Below are 17,584 nucleotides of genomic sequence, written 5' to 3' on the forward strand. Positions count from 1 at the left end.
ATTGTAGTTTTCATTTGCATTTCTCTAACAATTAGTGATGTTGAGCAGCTTTTCATGTGCTTCTTGGCCATCTGTATGTCTTCTTTGGAGAAATCTCTATTTAGGTCTTCTGCCCATTTTTGGATTGGGTTGTTTGTTTTATTAATATTGAGCTGCATGAGCTGTTTATATATTTTGGAGATTAATCCTTTGTCCGTTGATTCGTTTCCAAATATTTTCTCCCATTCTGAGGGCTGTCTTTTCGTCTTGTTTATGGCTTCCTTTGCTGTGCAAAAGCTTTGAAGTTTCATTAGGTCTCATTTGTTTATTTTTGTTTTTATTTCCATTACTCTAGGAGGTGGGTCAAAAAAGATATTGCTGTGATTTATGTCAAAGAGTTTTCTTCCTATGTTTTCCTCTAAGAGTTTTATAGTGTCCAGTCTTACACTTAGGTCTCTAATCCATTTTGAGTTTATTTTTGTGTATGGTGTTAGGGAGTGTTCTAATTTCATTCTTTTACATGTAGCTGTCCAGTTTTCCCAGCACCACTTATGGAAGAGACTGTCTTTTCTACATTGTATATCCTTGCTTCCTTTGTCATAGGTTAGTTGACCATAGCTGCGTGGGTCTATCTCTGGGCTTTCTATGCTGTTCCATTGATCTATGTCTCTGTTTTTGTGCCAGTACCATATTGTCTTGATTACTGTAGCTTTGTAGTATAGTCTGAAGTCAGGGAGTCTGATTCCTCCAGCTCCGTTTTTTTCCCTCAAGATTGCTTTGGCAATTCGGGGTCTTTTGTGTCTCCATACAAATTTTAAGATTTTTTGTTCTAGTTCCGCAAAAAAATGTCACTGGTAGTTTGATAGGGATTGCATTGAATCTGTAGATTGCTTTGGGTAGTATAGTCATTTTCACAATATTGATTCTTCCAATCCAAGAACATGGTATATCTCTCCATCTGTTGGTATCATCTTTAATTTCTTTCATCAGTGTCGTATAGTTTTCTGCATACAGGTCTTTTGTCTCCCTAGGTAGATTTATTCCTAGGTATTTTATTCTTTTTGTTGCAATGGTAAATGGGAGTGTTTCCTTAATTTCTCTTTCAGACTTTTCATCATTAGTGTATAGGAATGCAAGAGATTTCTCTGCATTAATTTTGTATCCTGCAACTTTACCAAATTCATTGATTAGCGCTAGTAGTTTTCTGGTGGCATCTTTAGGATTCTCTATGTATAGTATCATGTCATCTGCAGACAGTGACAGTTTTACTTCTTCTTTTACAATTTGTATTCCTTTTATTTCTTTTTCTCCTCTGATTGCCGTGGCTAGGACTTCCAAAACTATGTTGAATAATAGTGGCGAGAGTGGACAACCTTGTCTTTTTCCTCATCTTAGAGGAAATGCTCTCAGTTTTTCACGTTTGAGGATGATGTTTGCTGTGGGTTGCTCGGATTTGGCCTTTATTATGTTGAAGTAGGTTCCCTCTATGCCCACTTTCTGGAGAGTTTTTATCATAAATGGGGGTTGAATTTTGTCAAAAGCTTTTTCTGCATCTATTGAGATGATCATATGGTTTTTATTCTTCAATTTGTTAATATGGTGTATCACGTTGATTGATTTGCGTATATTGAAGAATCCTTGCATCCCTGGGATAAATCCCACTTGATCGTGGTGTATGATCCTTTTAATGTGTTGTTGAATTCTGTTTGCTAGTATTTTGCTGAGGATTTTTGCATCTATATTCATCAGTGATATTGGTCTGTAATTTTCTTTTTTTGTAGTATCTTTGTGTGGTTTTGGTATCAGGGTGATGGTGGCCTCATAGAATGAGTTTGGGAGTGTTCCTTCCTCTCCAATTTTTGGGAAGAGTTTGAGAAGGATGGGTGTTAGCTCTTCTGTAAATGTTTGATAGAATTCACCTGTGAAGCCATCTGGTCCTGGACTTTTGTTTGTTGGAAGATTTTTAATCCAGTTTCAATTTCATTACTTGTGATTGGTCTGTTCATATTTTCTTTTTCTTCATGGTTCAGTCTCAGAAGCTTATACCTTTCTAAGAATTTGTCCATTTCTTCCAGGTTGTCCATTTTATTGGCATAGAGTTGCTTGTAGTAGTCTCTTAGGATGCTTTGTATTTCTGCAGTGTCTGTTGTAACTTCTCCTTTTTCATTTCTAATTTTATTGATTTGAGTCCTCTCCCTCTTTTTCTTGATGAGTCTGGCTAATGGTTTATCAATTTTGTTTATCTTCTCAAAGAACCAGCTTTTAGTTTTACTGATCTTTGTTATTGTTTTCTTTGTCTCTATTTCATTTACTTCTGATCTGATCTTTATGATTTCTTTCCTTCTGCTTACTTTGGGTTTTGTTTGTTCTTCTTTCTCTAGTTCCTTTAGGTGTAAGGTTAGATTGTTTGAGATTTTTCTTGTTTCTTGACGTAGGCTTGTATAGCCATAAACTTCCTTCTTAGAACTGCTTTTGCTGCATCCAATAGCTTTTGGGTCATCATATTTTCATTGTCACTTGTCTCTAGGTATTTTTTGATTTCCTCTTTGATTTCTTCAGTGGTCTCTTGGTTATTTAGTAGTGTATTGTTTAGCTTCCATGTGTTTGTTTTTTTTACGTTTTTTTCCTTGTAATTCATTTCTAATCTCATAGCGCTGTGGTCAGAAAAGATGCTTGATATGATTTCAATTTTCTTAAATTTACTGAGGCTTGATTTGTGACCCAAGATGTGATCTATCTTGGAGAATGTTCCGTGCACACTTGAGAAGAAAGTGTAAGCTGCTGTTTTTGGATTGAATGTCCTATAAATATCAATTAAATCTATCTGGTCTATTGTGTCATTTAAAGCTTCTGTTTCCTTATTTATTTTCATTTTGGATGATCTGTCCATTAGTGTAAGTGAGGTGTTAAAGTCCCCCATTATTATTGTGTTACTGTCGATTTCCTCTTTTATAGCTGTTAGCAGTTGCCTTATGTATTGAGATGCTCCTATGTTGGGTGCATATATATTTATAATTGTTATATCTTCTTCTTGGATCGATCCCTTGATCATTATGTAGTGTCCTTCCTTGTCTCTTGTAACATTCTTTATTTTAAAGTCTATTTTGTCTGATATGAGTATTGCTACTCCAGCTTTCTTTTGATTTCCATTTGCATGGAATATCTTTTTCCACCCCCTCACTTTCAGTCTGTATGTGTCTCTAGGTCTCAAGTGGGTCTCTTGTAGACAGCATATATATATGGGTCTTGTTTTTGTATCCATTCAGCAAGCCCATGTCTTTTGGTTGGAGCATTTAATCCATTCATGTTTAAGGTGATTATCAATATGTATGCTCCTATTACCATTTTCTTAATTGTTTTGGGTTTGTTTTTGTAGGTCCTTTTCTTCTCTTGTGTTTCCCACTTAGAGAAGTTCCTTTAGCATTTGTTGTAGAGCTGGTTTGGTGGTGCTGAATTCTCTTAGCTTTTGCTTGTCTGTAAAGCTTTTCATTTCTCCATCGATTCTGAATGAGATCCTTGCCAGGTAGAGGAATCTTGGTCGTAGGTTCTTCCCTTTCATCACTTTAAGTATATCATGCCCTCCTTTCTGGTTTATAGAGTTTCTGCTGAGAAATCAGCTGTTACCTTACAGGAGTTTCCTTGTATGTTACTTTTTCATTTTTCCCTTGCTGCTTTCAATAATTTTTCTTTGTCTTTAATTTTTGCCAGTTTGATTACTATGTGTCTCAGCGTGTTTCTCCTTGGGTTTATCCTGTGTGGGACTCTGTGCTTCCTGGACTTGGTGGCTATTTCCTTTACCATGTTAGGGAAGTTTTCGACTATAATCTCTTCACATATTTTCTCTGGTCATTTCTCTCTCTCTTGTCCTTCTGGGACCCCTATAATGTGAATGTTGTTGCATTTAATGTTGTCCCAGAGGTCTCTTAGGCTGTCTTCACTTCTTTTCATTCTTTTTTCTTTATTCTGTTCTGCAGCAGTGAATTCCACCATTGTGTCTTCCAGGTCACTTATCCGTTCTTCCGCCTCAGTTATTCTGCCATTGATTCCTTCTAGTGTATTTTTCATTTCAGTTATTGTATTGTTCATCTCTTTTTGTTTGTTCTTTAATTCTTCTAGGTCTTTGTTAAACATTTCTTACATCTTCTCGATCTTTGCCTCCATTCTTTTTCCGAGGTCCTGGATCATCTTCACTATCATTATTCTGAATTCTTTTTCTGGAAGGTTGCCTATCTCCACTTCATTTAGTTGTTTTTCTGGCGTTTTATCTTGTTCCTTCATCTGGTACATAGCCCTCTGCCTTTTCATCTTGTCTATCATTCTGTGAATGTGGTTTTTGTTCCATAGGCTACAGGATTGTAGTTTTTCTTGCTTCTGCTGTCTGCCCTCTGGTGGATGAGGCTATCGAAGAGGCTTATGCACGTTTCCTGATGGGAGGGACTGGCGGTGGGTAGAGCTGACTGTTGCTCTGGTGGGCGGAGCTCAGTAAAACTTTAATCCACTTGTCTACTGATGGGTGGGGCTGGGTTCCCTCCCTGTTGGTTGTTTGGCCTGAAGCGAGCCAACACTGGAGCCTACCCAGGCTCTTTGGTGGGGCTAATGGCGGACTCTGGGAGGGCTCGCGCCAAGCAGTACTTCCCAGAACTTCTGCTGCCAGTGTCCTTGTCCTCATTGTGAACCACATCTAGCCCCTGCCTCTGCAGGAGACCCTCCAACACCAGCAGGTAGGTCTGGTTCAGTCTCCCCTGGGGTCACTGCTCCTTCCCCTGGGTCCTGATGCGCACACTACTTTGTGGGTGCCCACCAAGAGTGGAGTCTCTGTTTCCCCCAGTTCTGTCGAAGTCCTGCAATCAAATCCCAGTGGCCTTCAAATTCTGATTCTCTAGGAATTCTTCCTCCCGTTGCCGGACCCCCAGGTTGGGAAGCCTGATGTGGGGCTCAGAACCTTCACTCCAGTGTGTGGACTTCTGTGGTATAAGTGTTCTCCAATCTGTGAGTCACCCACCCAGCAGTTATGTGATTTGATTTTACTGTGATTGTGCCCCTCCTACTGTCTCATTGTGGCTTCTTTGTCTTTGGATGTGGGGTATCATTTTGGTGAGTTCCAGTGTCCTCCTGTCGATGACTGTCCAGCAGCTAGTTGTGATTCTGGTGTTCTCGCAAGAGGGAGTGAGAGCATGTCCTTCTACTCCACCATCTTGGTTCCAATCCCTGTGGTCTTAAATTTAAATTAAGACCATTCAGGAAAGATGACAGTTTTTTCTAGCTACGTTCAACTGCCCTACATGGAGGAGGTGGAGAATTGAGAGTACGATGAAGGGGAAGGGGAAAGGGAGCACCTATAGTGATGGACCGTGAATCCAAACTGAGTAAGAAAGGAAATGAAGGGGTCGGTAGGCAGTGAAGATGTGAACTGGAGGTTTCATTGGGACCCATTATTTACCAGAATAGGTCATCTGGAAAGTTAGAAGATGGTTGTCAAAAAGTAGGATGTGTGATGTAGAGATCACAAGTCTACAGGCCACAGTGAATAAGGTCTAGAATATGACCACGGTAGTGAGTAGATGAGGAGGCCGTGGAATTGAAGAGTCAGGGTGTTGGATTAAATATTCAAAAGATTAGGATTTCAAACTGGTGAATGACCTTATATTACAGGTCATTTCTTCATCGTGTGACATAGTACACATTTCTTCCCATTTGCACCATGACTAAAATTTCCATCATTGAAGAGTTCATGCTTTAGGAGAGCTTCAAGAAAACCAAACAGCCATCTCTAGGAAAAGCACTCTGACAAGGCAACAGCTGTCCAAACCACTTGATCCTGTAACACTGGAGCAATGCTGGCAGACACATGTGCAGTGCGGGTGGGGGAAGGTCTTTGAACTCTGATTTCTACTGTGATATTGAACAGGTTTTAAGTTGCTATTTAGATAGGAGTCAGAATTGGGATTTTCTGCTGCCTTTGATATGTTCTAAAAAGCTTCACTTTACTATCCAGATTGGCAGAAACAAACCAAAGAAAATCATTTCCCATGATACCATATTTAATAGAAATATATGGGTTCAGTTCATCCATAAACATCTAAGTAAAGAATATTCTATTAGATCTTGGAAAAGAGGATTAACAGGATGATGCTCCAAAAGAAACTGAGTCAACGGTTTCAGTTTTCAAGGTGCTAGAAGAACATGCAACTGAAGTGAAGATCATGTGACACCATCTGGCATAAATCCCACCCCATGGATGCCCCATCCAACCAGCATACCTCCTCTTACATGAAGACCTTCACCTCCACTCTGTCCACATGCCCCATCCAGTGCTCTACTTGCCCCACCAACCCGCCATTGACCTGCCCCACCAACACGTGTGATTCTCCTCTCCTCTGCTCCATTCACCTCAGCAACCTTCTCTGAAATGTCTACCTCTCCCATTCCCCCTATACAGCACTCTCAGACTGAAGCAAGACCCACAGACCCTTTTACTCTTCCTATTTCTCCCATTCTATTGTCCTTCTTTTAATTCCTTCTCTACCTAGGCCAGATTTCCTATACTGATGTGACTCTCAACTCCCTTGATGCTTGTTCCGAGCACACCCCCACACCTGCAATGATGACATCTTCCTCTCTGCCTCTGAATAAGGGCTGCCAGGGGCTGCTTAGGGAAATCTTACAAGCGTGAAGTTATGGCTTCACATCTTGCCTGGGCCATCAGCACTCTCAACTATCTTTTCTTTTGTCCACCACCAATTTCTGGTTCTGTTTTTACAGTGGACACATCAGTGCTTTCTTTATCATTCTTCTCAAGCATGCTATGCAACCCAACTTCCTCAACACTGCCCACAAAGACCATGCATCCTGCACACATCTTAGGGCCATTCAGCAAGACCTTCTCCAACCTCCATTTTGGTACCCCTACAAGTAGCTGTATCTACTTTCACCTTTATTGACTCTAGAGGAAGATGGCTCCCAACTTCCTCAACTATGCTTAATCCTGCCCTCCCTGTTTCTTCCTGGAATCTCATTCCCTCTTGGGTAGATCATCACCTTATACTTCTCCAGGAGCTATCTTAATAGACCTCGTTGTGCCTCCACCTCCTTTCAGAGAAAGAACTCACTGACTCTGGGTTTGCTCCTCTAATGACTACTTGATCTTTTTTCCCTTTTCTTCAAATATCTTAGAAGCCTATACTCATTTGACTCGGCTTTCCCACTCACAACTCATTACCCACCTGTCTCTCACTGTGCCACCCACTGTCTCTGACTTCAGCACCTGCTATTCATCTCACCTGCTGAGATTGTTTTTGAAGTCCCTCGGCATGTGACTCAAACTCTCTGGCTTCTTTATGACTTTCCAAGACTCCCCTGCTGCTCTCCCACAACTTATATTCATGGTTCCATCCTTCACATGCCTTTAGTAGTAGTTTGAGCCATATGAAATTGCTGCAATAGAGTTCCCGAGTGGTTGAATACTGGCAGTTTCATATGGTTCAACCTAATTCTTTTTACACACCTCTTTTGTCACCAATCTCTTTTTATTGCATATATTTGAATGTGTGGTTATCACCCTTATCAGACTCTTAGTTCAGCTTGAGTGAAAGAATTTTGCTTTATTTATCTTCACTTTGCCAGCACCCAACCCAATGCCTATAACGTTAAAGGTACTTGGTTCACACCTGCTAGATGAACACTCCGTTCAGGAGTGGTACAGGGACAGTACTTAGGCCTTCCTGGCAAGGGCACCTGTAGGAATGAAGTTGTGCTAACCTGGATGCAAGATGCCGAGGAAGAGGAGAAAAAAGAGAAGAGGGGGAGAGGGAAGGAAAAATCCCAACCTTCCTCCCGGGAGCCCTGATTTGTACCTGTGGTGTTTCGGACGAGGGCTGGTGATGCTGCTTCTGAGACACAGAGCTGTGGCTGTCTGCTTTGCCTTTGGTGAGGAGCACACTCCCACGCACAGGCTTGGCAGGTTTAATTTCGGGAGTTACCAGAGTGGATTCTGAAGTTAACTTCCCCAGGGTCTCACTGCTCAGTCGCATCTGTCCCATGGCATTTTGGCTCAAAGCAGCAGCCTCCTGGGCTACACAGAGAGAGAGGGTTTATATTAAAAGTCACCTTAGGGGACTTCCCTGGTGGCGCAGTGGTTGAGAGTCTGCCTGCTAATGCAGGGGACACGGGTTCGAGCCCTGGTCTGGGAGGATCCCACATGCCACGGAGCAACTAGGCCCGTGAGCCACAACTACTGAGCCTGCACATCTGGAGCCTGTGCTCCGCAACAAGAGAGGCCGCGATAGTGAGAGGCCTGCACACTGCGATGAAGAGTGGCCCCCGCTTGCCGCAACTAGAGAAAGCCCTAACACAGACACAAAGACCCAACACAGCAAAAATAAATAAATAAATTTAAAAAAAAAAGTCACCTTAGGATAATAAGGAAATAATAGCAAGGATGGCAAGTTGAAACGTAGTGTGATTCTTTTGAAGACTACAAAGCCATCTCCACCTGCAGCTGGCTTAGCAGGGCTGAGAGAAGAGGCTCCACCCACTGAGGACAGATGATGATGACGGTTGTGTGCAGAGCCTGGCCTGGTGCCCCGGGCTCTTCACTGCTCATCTTCCCAGGGGATCCCACGATACTCTCCCCCACTTTCTCTTCCAACCCAGAGGGTAATCATCTCTGAAACTGCTGGTACACTACAGTCCTGACTGCCCTGGAAACCTACCACAATGATTACTGTGTTGTTTTACAGTCTTTTTTCTTACTACATCTTCAAAACCCAGCATGTATTGTATACTGAGAGCACATCTCAGTTTGGACTAGGCACATTTCAAGGGGCCGGTGGGTCCTGCGTGGGACAGACAGGTTTAGACTGGTCACTTCCACTTCAGTACAGCCTGCTGACTCCACAGCAAACAGCAAATGCAGGTCTGGCTTTAACCCCATCACTGAGAGGGTTTTCTCCAAAGTCACCAGTGACCTCCGAACTGTGAACTACAGCGGCCCTCTCCTCAGGGCTCATTCTATCTGAACCTTCAGCCACCTCTGATTATATTCACTTACTGATTTCACACATTTTTACAAATCTTTACTCTGTGTCTACTATGTGCCAAGCACTAGTCTAGAGGCCGGGAATACATTAGTGATGAAAACTAACACAAATCTCTGCCCTCTGAAGCTCACATTCGTGGCCGGGGCGGGGGTGGCGTGGAGGAGGCAGACAATAAAATAAGTAAATAAAATAAATAGTCTGTTAACTAAGGGTAAGGGCTATGAGGAAAATAAAGCGGGAAGGGTCTCCCAGACTCCAACCAGGGCTCCGCAGAGATGCGAAAGTCCTTCTGGCCCTGTCCCGCCTGTAGCTCTCCTGACTGCCCACCCTTCTGACCCTCACTCTGCCTTCTCCGCCTCCCCTGGCTTCTCCCCCTGCCCCCACCTCCTCCTAAAATGTGAAGTGTTCCCCAAGCTCCCATCCTGCCCTATCCATCCCTCTCCTCTCTTTCTGGAACTTTCTGGGCTGATTTCCTCTACTCCAGCGGCTGCACCCCTCACCTTGTTGAGGAAGTCTCCCCCAGTTATTAAGCCTTTAGCTTGACATTACTTTCTCAGGGAGCTCAAATTCATGATTTGTCACGAGATGTCAACACAGCTCCAAAGACTTCTGTGAAATGCAGTTTATTTGACAGAAAAGGAAACAAAAAATCTAAGAGAACTGGAATTGTGATGCAGCCTGGGGTTCCCACTAAGTGGTATCAGAATATGCCACCCAAAATATGACTACAGGAGTTCAGGATATGCCACCTTAAAATATGCTGCGTTGGCATATTGGTTATTTTGAGCTGTAGGCACCTGAAACACAGTAAATGCAGGGAGTGGCTTTCCTTGACCTCCCCTTATTTGCTCAAAGACAGAACCTCCAAAAGAAGCTCCACTGTCACAAGTCCCCTTCCAGAGAGTTTCACCAACTAGGGAGATGGACTCTTATCACAGGAGAGGAGACTCAAGTCCATACCACACCCAGAAAGACTTTATCACAAACAGCCACACCTCCCATCCATTCTTGTAAGGGTCCCTCATCTTTCCTAAAAACCATCTTCCCTCCCCTAAGAGGACTACATCCCCCTTCTCTTTCCCTATTAAGGTGGCATCTACTTCTGAATTCTAAAGCCATCCATTTTCCCCTGAGTATCTCCCACGGTACATGAAGTATACATGTTAATAAACTTGTTTGTTTTTCTCTTGTTAATCTGTCTTTTATTGCAGGGGGGCTCAGTCAAGAACTCAGAAGAGTAGAGAGAAAATTATTCTTTCTCCCCTAGACCACTAAAGAGCTGTTTCTCTTATCTTCCCAGCAAAGAATCTTCCATTTCTCTAAGCATCCCATGCAGAGGTATCAAGGGGAGGGGACACCCCTGAAAGCCCCAGCCAGTTTTATCATCTAGCAGGCATGGGACACTATCAGGAATGACGGCATGCTGTTCTAAGTATTTATATAAAAAAGATTCTACTCTGAGCAGGTATTCTCATTATATTTGATAGATTTTCCCACTGAGCAGCCACCCTCCTGCCCTGTATGTCTTTAGAGAATCCAGGAGAGCCAGGATTCTTAACCTCTGGTAGGTAAGGCCTCACTACTATGGGGTTTAAAAACTCAATTAATTTTCCTTTCCAGTAAACTTTCTCCTCCTCCCATGTTCCCTGTCTTGGTAAATGACATTGCTCTCTTCCTGGTTTCTGTGACCAGAAATCTTGCTGTGAACATCATCTTGAATGCCTCCCCCTCCTTCAATTCCCTGCCATGCATGCGGCTATCAGGTCAGCCAGCCCAGCCCCACTCATATTCAGCTTCACCTCTCTTCCATTACAAAACATCACTAGAGCTCCTTTCCTACTGCAACTTTCGGACCATTTCTCCCATAGGGTGAAAACTGCCCAACTCCTCTTTTCCTTCAAAATAAAATTGAAATTCCTAATCTTGGCATTAAATTCAACTATGATTGGCCTTAACCTGCCTTCCCACCTTTAATTTACTGTCAGCTTCCCTGCTTTCTTGGCCTGGAATATCCTTATCTTCATCTTTGCCTGTCAACATTCTCCTCCTCCTTCAAAGCCCACTTCCATGAAAACTTCCCCAAATCATGCTTGTTGGAACCCAACTATCCCAAAGTTGGTCTTTCACAGAAGCTGGTAGTTCCGTTACATTATTTTCCTCTGCCCTGAATGAGCACATGTCTGCTCCCCTCCAGGGGTCACTCCCAAAGGTGTGGGCCACATCTCTTCCATCGCCCTGCTCCCTGCAGTGCCAAGTGCATTGGGCAGTCAGGAGAGCCACAGGTGTCTGGTGGAGAGAATTCTCTGGGATGCTAACTGGCAGCATGTTATAAGTCAGCCTTCAATGGGGCTGTGGAGAAAAGCTCGGTGGGGGAAACTGAGAAGGTGCATTACCAGTGGGGTAAGGGCCACTTGGCCACAAAGAGTCAGGGGAAATGGCTCTCACCATACTCCTCTTCCTTCATGGACTGCTCTAGGGCGGCCCTGATGCAGAGCTCACGGGCCCGGATCCCTGCGACGTTGCTGCCATCGGAGATGGCTTGCAGCACAATGGAGTCGAAGTTCAGGCAGGCTGCACTGTAGTACCTGGCCATGCTGACTGCAGTGGCTGACTTTCCTATTAAAAAAGGTCAGGAGGTTGAATTTCACAGCTCTCATTTCCTCAGTGTCCTAGACAGAAGAAGCTTCTATAACAGAGGCTACTGGAAAGTCATCTCTCCAAGGTCTCTGCCTCTAATTCTCTCGTGTGGCCAGAGGTGGCAGCAGAAAAGAGAGGCAAGACCTGAGCCAGGAGTTAGGACCGTGGATTCTGGTCCTAATTCTACCCCTGATGAGCTCTGTGCTATGGCAACCCACGTCCCCTCTGGATTTTCTCCTCGGCTTAAAAAGTGATTCTATCAGATGAGCTTTAAAAATTTTGTAGCTCTTACTGTCTCTGATTCTAATGGGAAGAGACTTTTTTGGTTTAAAGAATAACTTGTGTTGATTTTTTTTTCTCATTCAAAATACCTGCTTATTAAAAAGAAAGCAGAAAATTCAGAAATAACAGCAGGGATAAAAGAAATTTGATCTTCCAGAGAGACTACAGTTAGCATATGGCTGCCCAGTATGCATATGTAACTATTTTATTCGTATTTCTTATTAAAAAAGAATGGGTTATGTGGTAGGTTGAATAATGCCTCCCCCACTCAGATGTCCACATTCTAATCTCTGGAACCTGTGAATATGTTACCTTATATGTTAAAGGGACTTCGCAGGTATGATTAAGAATCTTGATGTTGGAGATTGCCCTGGAGTATCTGGGTGGGCCCAATGTAATAACAAGGGTCCTTATAAGAGAAGCAGGATGCTCAGAGTAAGAACAGGTGATGCGATGATGAAAGCAAAGAGAGAGACAGACAGAGAGTGAGAGAGAGAGAGACGAGACAGATAGACAGACAGACTACAAGATGTTATGATGCTGGTTCTGAAGATGGAGGAAGGGGCCATGACCCAGGGAATGCAGATAATGTTTCTAGAAGCAAGAAAAGGCAAGGAAATGGATTCTTCGCTATAGCCTTGAGAAAGGATGAAGCCCTGTTGACCCATTTTAGACTTCTGACCTCCAGAATTCTAAGAAAGTAAACTTGCATTTTTTTAAGTCACTAAATTTGTAGTTATTTGTTACAGTAGCAATAGGATATTAATACAGATAACAAATTGTAAGCATGGCATTTTTTTTCTCACTTAAAACGATATATATCATGAGCATTTTTCTATTCATTCAATACACTTCTATGGTACTTTTTTTATTGTGATAGTATACATGCAAAATTTACCATTTTAACTGTTTTTAAGTGTACAGCTCAGCTGCTAAGGATATTCACATTGTTGTGCAACCATCACCACCATCCATCTCCAGCACGTTTTCATCTTCCCAAGTGGAAACTCTTTGCCCAGTAAACAATAACCTCTCATTCCTCCCTTTTCTCAGCCCCTGGAAACCACCATTCTACTTCATGTCTCTATGAATATGACTACTGTAGGTACCTTACGTAAATGGAATCATATAGTAGTTGTTCTTTTATGTCTAGCTTCTTTCACTTAGCATAATGTCTTCAAGGTTCATCTGTGTTGTAGCATGTGTGAGGATTTCCTTCCTTTTGTAGGTGAAAAATATCCCATTATACCACATTTAGTTTATCCACTCATCCATCAATGGATACTTGGGCTGCTTCTACCTTTTCGTTATTGTGAATAATGCTGCTATGAAAATGGGTGTACAAGACACTGTTTATAATGGCGATATAATTCACTGCGTGAATATACTATGGCTTAATTAACTAGTCCCGCATATTGAATGCTTCAAGTGCTCCCAGATTCTTAGTATGGTCACCAATGCTGCAGCGAACACTCATGCAGTTAATCTTTGTCGACGTGATTATTTTCCTAAGATAAATTTTTAGAAGTAATACTGCCAAGCCAAAGAGTTTGCACATATTCTTCCCCCCTCTCTCTCTTTTTTAAAAATATTGACATATGTCATGAATTTTTAAATTTATTTATTTATGGCTGTGTTGGGTCTTCATTTCTGTGCCAGGGCTTTCTCTAGTTGTGGCAAGCGGGGGCCACTCTTCATCGCGGTGTGCAGGCCTCTCACTATCGCGGCCTCTCTTGTTGCGGAGCACAGGCTCCAGACGCGCAAGCTCAGTAACTGTATGCGCAGGCTCAGTAATTGTGGCTCACGGGCCCAGTTGCTCCACGGAATGTGGGATCTTCCCAGACCAGGGCTCGAACCCATGTCCCCTGCATTGGCAGGCAGATTCTCAACCACTGTGCCACCAGGGAAGCCCCCCCTTCTCTTTTTAAATAACTTAATGTCTTGGATTTTTCTTTAATATTTTAATGTTATTAAATTATTGAAAGAATGCAAGCTCCAACAATTCAGAGATGTATTAATTAAGAATGAGGTGTCCCTGCTCTTTCTCTAACTCCATATCTCTGAAGTTGGCAATTTAACAATTTGGGGATAATCCTTTGGTATATAAATTTCAAACAGAAGGGTCTTTTACTGCCTCAAAAATTACACATGCAGGACTTCCCTGGTGGCGCAGTGCTTAAGAATACGCCTACCACCGCAGGGGACATGGGTTCAAGCCCTGGTCCGGGAAGATCCCACATGCCGCAGAGCAACTAAGCCCACGCGCCACAACTACTGAGCCTGCGCTCTAGAGCATGCAAGCCACAACTACTGAGCCCACATGTCACAATTACTGAAGCCCATGCACCTAGAGCCTGCGCTCTGCAACAAGAGAAGCCACCGCAATGAGAAGCCCATGCAGCACAACAGAGAGCAGCCCCCACTCGCCGCAACTAGAGATAGCCCGCATGCAGCAACGAAGACCCAACGCAGCCAAAAATAAATAAATAAATAAATAAAATAAATAAATTAAAGAAAAGGCATCACCCAGAGGTTAAAAAAAAAAAAATTACATGTGCAAACTTCACCATAAACCCCTCAGGGCTGTGCATACCTGACAAGGGCGTCCCATGGATGACGATAGCGATGCCTTTCCGGTTCTTGGCCATGCGGCCTTCTGCAGAAATGTCAATGCCCAGGTGGCGAGCAATGGCCTTGCTCACTGGGTTGTTCTCTACTTCCCCAACCTCCTCTGAAGAGTGGCTGTCAACGTTGTGAAGCTTGTCAGCTGCAAATTAAATATGCATGGGTGTGTGTGTGCATGCACATACATGCGGACACACCCAGAACTCACCTGGGTTCTGAAGGAAGTGGGGACGACTTTTTCTTAGTAAACATCCTATTTTAAAATAACAAACGTAATCTGCTGCAGAGGTTGCCTCACTCCCCCTGTAGTGCACGAAAGTGCCCGTTTTGGCTAATAATCTGTCCATAGCTACTACAATTGAAAATACAGATACTCTTTGACTCTTAATCCCACTTTGGGGAATCTCTTCTCCTGAAAAATAATATTGGAAACTAGCTGAATATGCAACAGTAAGGGAAATGACTAAATAAATGATGGCATATTCATATTGTAGAATTAATATATAATAGTGCTAGAAAGATGCATTTTATGGAGAAAGGTGAAAGGCACTGAACAGCCTTCCCACTTTTGCTTAGAGAGAACAGGTACCCCAACATTAAAATGCTTGGTTACTTTGAATCATGATTTTTTCCAGGCTTTCTTCATCCTCCTCTTCATCTGGGTAGGTCTCGGACTTGACCATTGGGATATGCTGCTCTTCCAGGTAGGATGTGACAGAGATCCCTCGGCTAAGCGAGGTCCTCTTCGTGCTGTCAGAGGTTTCCTGTTCTGACAAGGGACTATCGTCCTCTTCTGCCAGGGAGCAAAGGATGGAAACACACAGGAAGAGTTGGGAGGAGGATAAGGGAGATAGGGCAGAAGAGGGAAGAGAGACAAAGAGGAGAATCACTGAACTGGTTACCATCACCCTGGACTATCTGACCCCAATAAACAAGAACTGCAGTCAGTCTGCTGTTAAATTTCTCTGCCCAGAGTGTTTTCTACATTTTAACATTAAAAAATACACACCAAAATTATACATTTGGTTTAGAAAATTTGGGAAATTCAAAAGAGCAAAAATGATAAAATTTAGCTACAGAAATAAATATAGATAGACAAAGAAATGGTGATAGAGGAACAGCAGCTTCATTTTATGATACCAGTATAGGAGAGTGGCAACCTCTCAGATTTTTTTTTTTTTTTTTTTTTTTTGGTACGTGGGCCTCTCACTGTTGCGGCCTCTCCCGTTGTGGAGCACAGGCTCCGGACGTGCAGACTCAGCGGCCATGGCTCATGGGCCCAGCCGCTCCGCGGCATGTGGGATCTTCCCGGACTGGGGCACAAACTCGTGTCCCCTGCATCGGCAGGTGGACTCTCAACCACTGCGCCACCAGGGAAGCCCCCTCTCAGATTTTTAATTTTTAATTTTTCAAAACTTTTCAAAAATTTTTCAAAACTGAAGTTGGGATCATACTATACACATACCAATTTGTAGCCTGCATTCCCCCTTTATCATGAACATTTCTCCATGTCATTGTTAAGCACATCTACTACTTTATCTGCCCCGCACCATCGTCAATGTCCCTATTCCACAGAGTTTCAGTGGGTGCATTGGGATGTCATTGTACAAGGTGACCCAGCTCTACCCTGGAGCCAAGACACCTTCTTTGTTTAATTTTGAATTTGAGTCAGAGAGGTTGTAGCTCTCCTGGGAATGGCAACAACACGACTTGTAGCTGCTGGCCTTCCCTGGATGTGGTTTGGAAGCAGAGAAGGACGTGTACTCTGTGACAGCAGAGTAAGCAGATGCTCAGAGAGGTGCTGGTGAGAAGCAGAGGGAGCGCCTCCCTGGACTTCTACTGACCCTCAGGTCCTGGCTCTAGATCACCTTTCCACGGGCCAAATGGAAAAATGAACCCACAACCAAGGCGTGTAGGACAGGGATGAGAGCGATGGGCCCTTCTCAGCTCTCACTAAGTCCTCTTTACATTGCAGACCCTCGTGACTCTCTGCCTCAGGCCACTAGGCAGTCCTGAGTTTAAATGTCTATCCCCCCACCCCTCCCTGACTTTGAGCTCTCAAAGGTAGGGGCTGATTTCATTGATCTTTCTTCTAGCACTTCAGCTCAGTGCTTGGAACATACTGGGTGCTTGTTATGGGCTGAACTGGTTCCCATAAAGTTCATTTGCTGAAGTCCTAAGCACCACCCCCGTGCCACACTCCACTCCCTGCCCCAGTATCCCAGAATGTGACTATTTGAAGTTAGGGCCTTTCAAGAGGTAGTTAAGTTAAAATGAGTGTCCTAAGCCATCCACAGTCCAATATCACTGGTGTTCTTATAGGAAGAGATTAGGACACAGACACACAGAGGGAAGTCCTTGTGAACACACAGGGGGAAGACAGGCATCTACAAGCCACGGAGGGAGGTTCAGTAGAAAACAATTCCACCAACACCTTGATCTTGGATTTCTAGCCTCCAGAATTATGAGAAAATAAGTTTTTCTTGGTTAAGCCCCCCAGTCTGTGGTATTTGCAGTGGCAGTTCTAGTGAACTAATATGCTCAATAAATACAACCAGGAGACTGGGTGGACAGGCAGCCTTCTTCTCTCATCTTCTCCTTTTAGGGCAGATTAGTGTTCTCCGACTACCTTCTGTCTTGAGAGACATCAAGACAGGTCCAAGGGCAGGAGAAATGGACTTCATTCATTCATTCATTAACTCTTACAGAAACATTTATCAGGCACTATGATGTATCAGGTGCTGGTCCATGCACTGGGTGTACATTGCGGAATACATGATCACTGCCTTTATGGGGGCTTGTCTAGAGGGGAGACAAGTGTGAAGAAAATACATGTGATGACTATTATGCAGAAGAAGAGGGCAAGTAAGAACGGAGGGCAAATTTCCAGGGTGAGGGCACAGGGAAGCAGAGAAGTGAGCACCCCAACAAGCTACACGATCCCATAGGTCTCCCTGGAACCTTGATGCTCAAGGGGGGATCCTGGGTGGATGATGGATAACTCTGGGGTGCTGGGCAAGAAA

General features: G+C 43.4%; 1 protein-coding gene across 1 annotated transcript in view; it reads right to left on the minus strand.

Annotated features, from left to right (window-relative positions):
* The window catches only part of HYDIN (HYDIN axonemal central pair apparatus protein), a 433,086-nt gene that overhangs the window by 93,324 nt on the left and 322,178 nt on the right, over nucleotides 1-17,584 (minus strand). Inside the window, exons 39-42 of the mRNA XM_073796828.1 lie at nucleotides 15,175-15,354; nucleotides 14,530-14,703; nucleotides 11,463-11,633; nucleotides 7,833-8,050 (exon numbers count right to left, since the gene is read on the minus strand). Coding sequence (XP_073652929.1) covers nucleotides 7,833-8,050; nucleotides 11,463-11,633; nucleotides 14,530-14,703; nucleotides 15,175-15,354 — 743 coding nt within the window. The remainder of the gene's footprint in view (nucleotides 1-7,832; nucleotides 8,051-11,462; nucleotides 11,634-14,529; nucleotides 14,704-15,174; nucleotides 15,355-17,584) is intronic.

The sequence above is a fragment of the Tursiops truncatus genome, chromosome 19 (assembly GCF_011762595.2).
Source record: "Tursiops truncatus isolate mTurTru1 chromosome 19, mTurTru1.mat.Y, whole genome shotgun sequence".
In the NCBI taxonomy this organism is placed as follows: Eukaryota; Metazoa; Chordata; class Mammalia; order Artiodactyla; family Delphinidae; genus Tursiops; species Tursiops truncatus.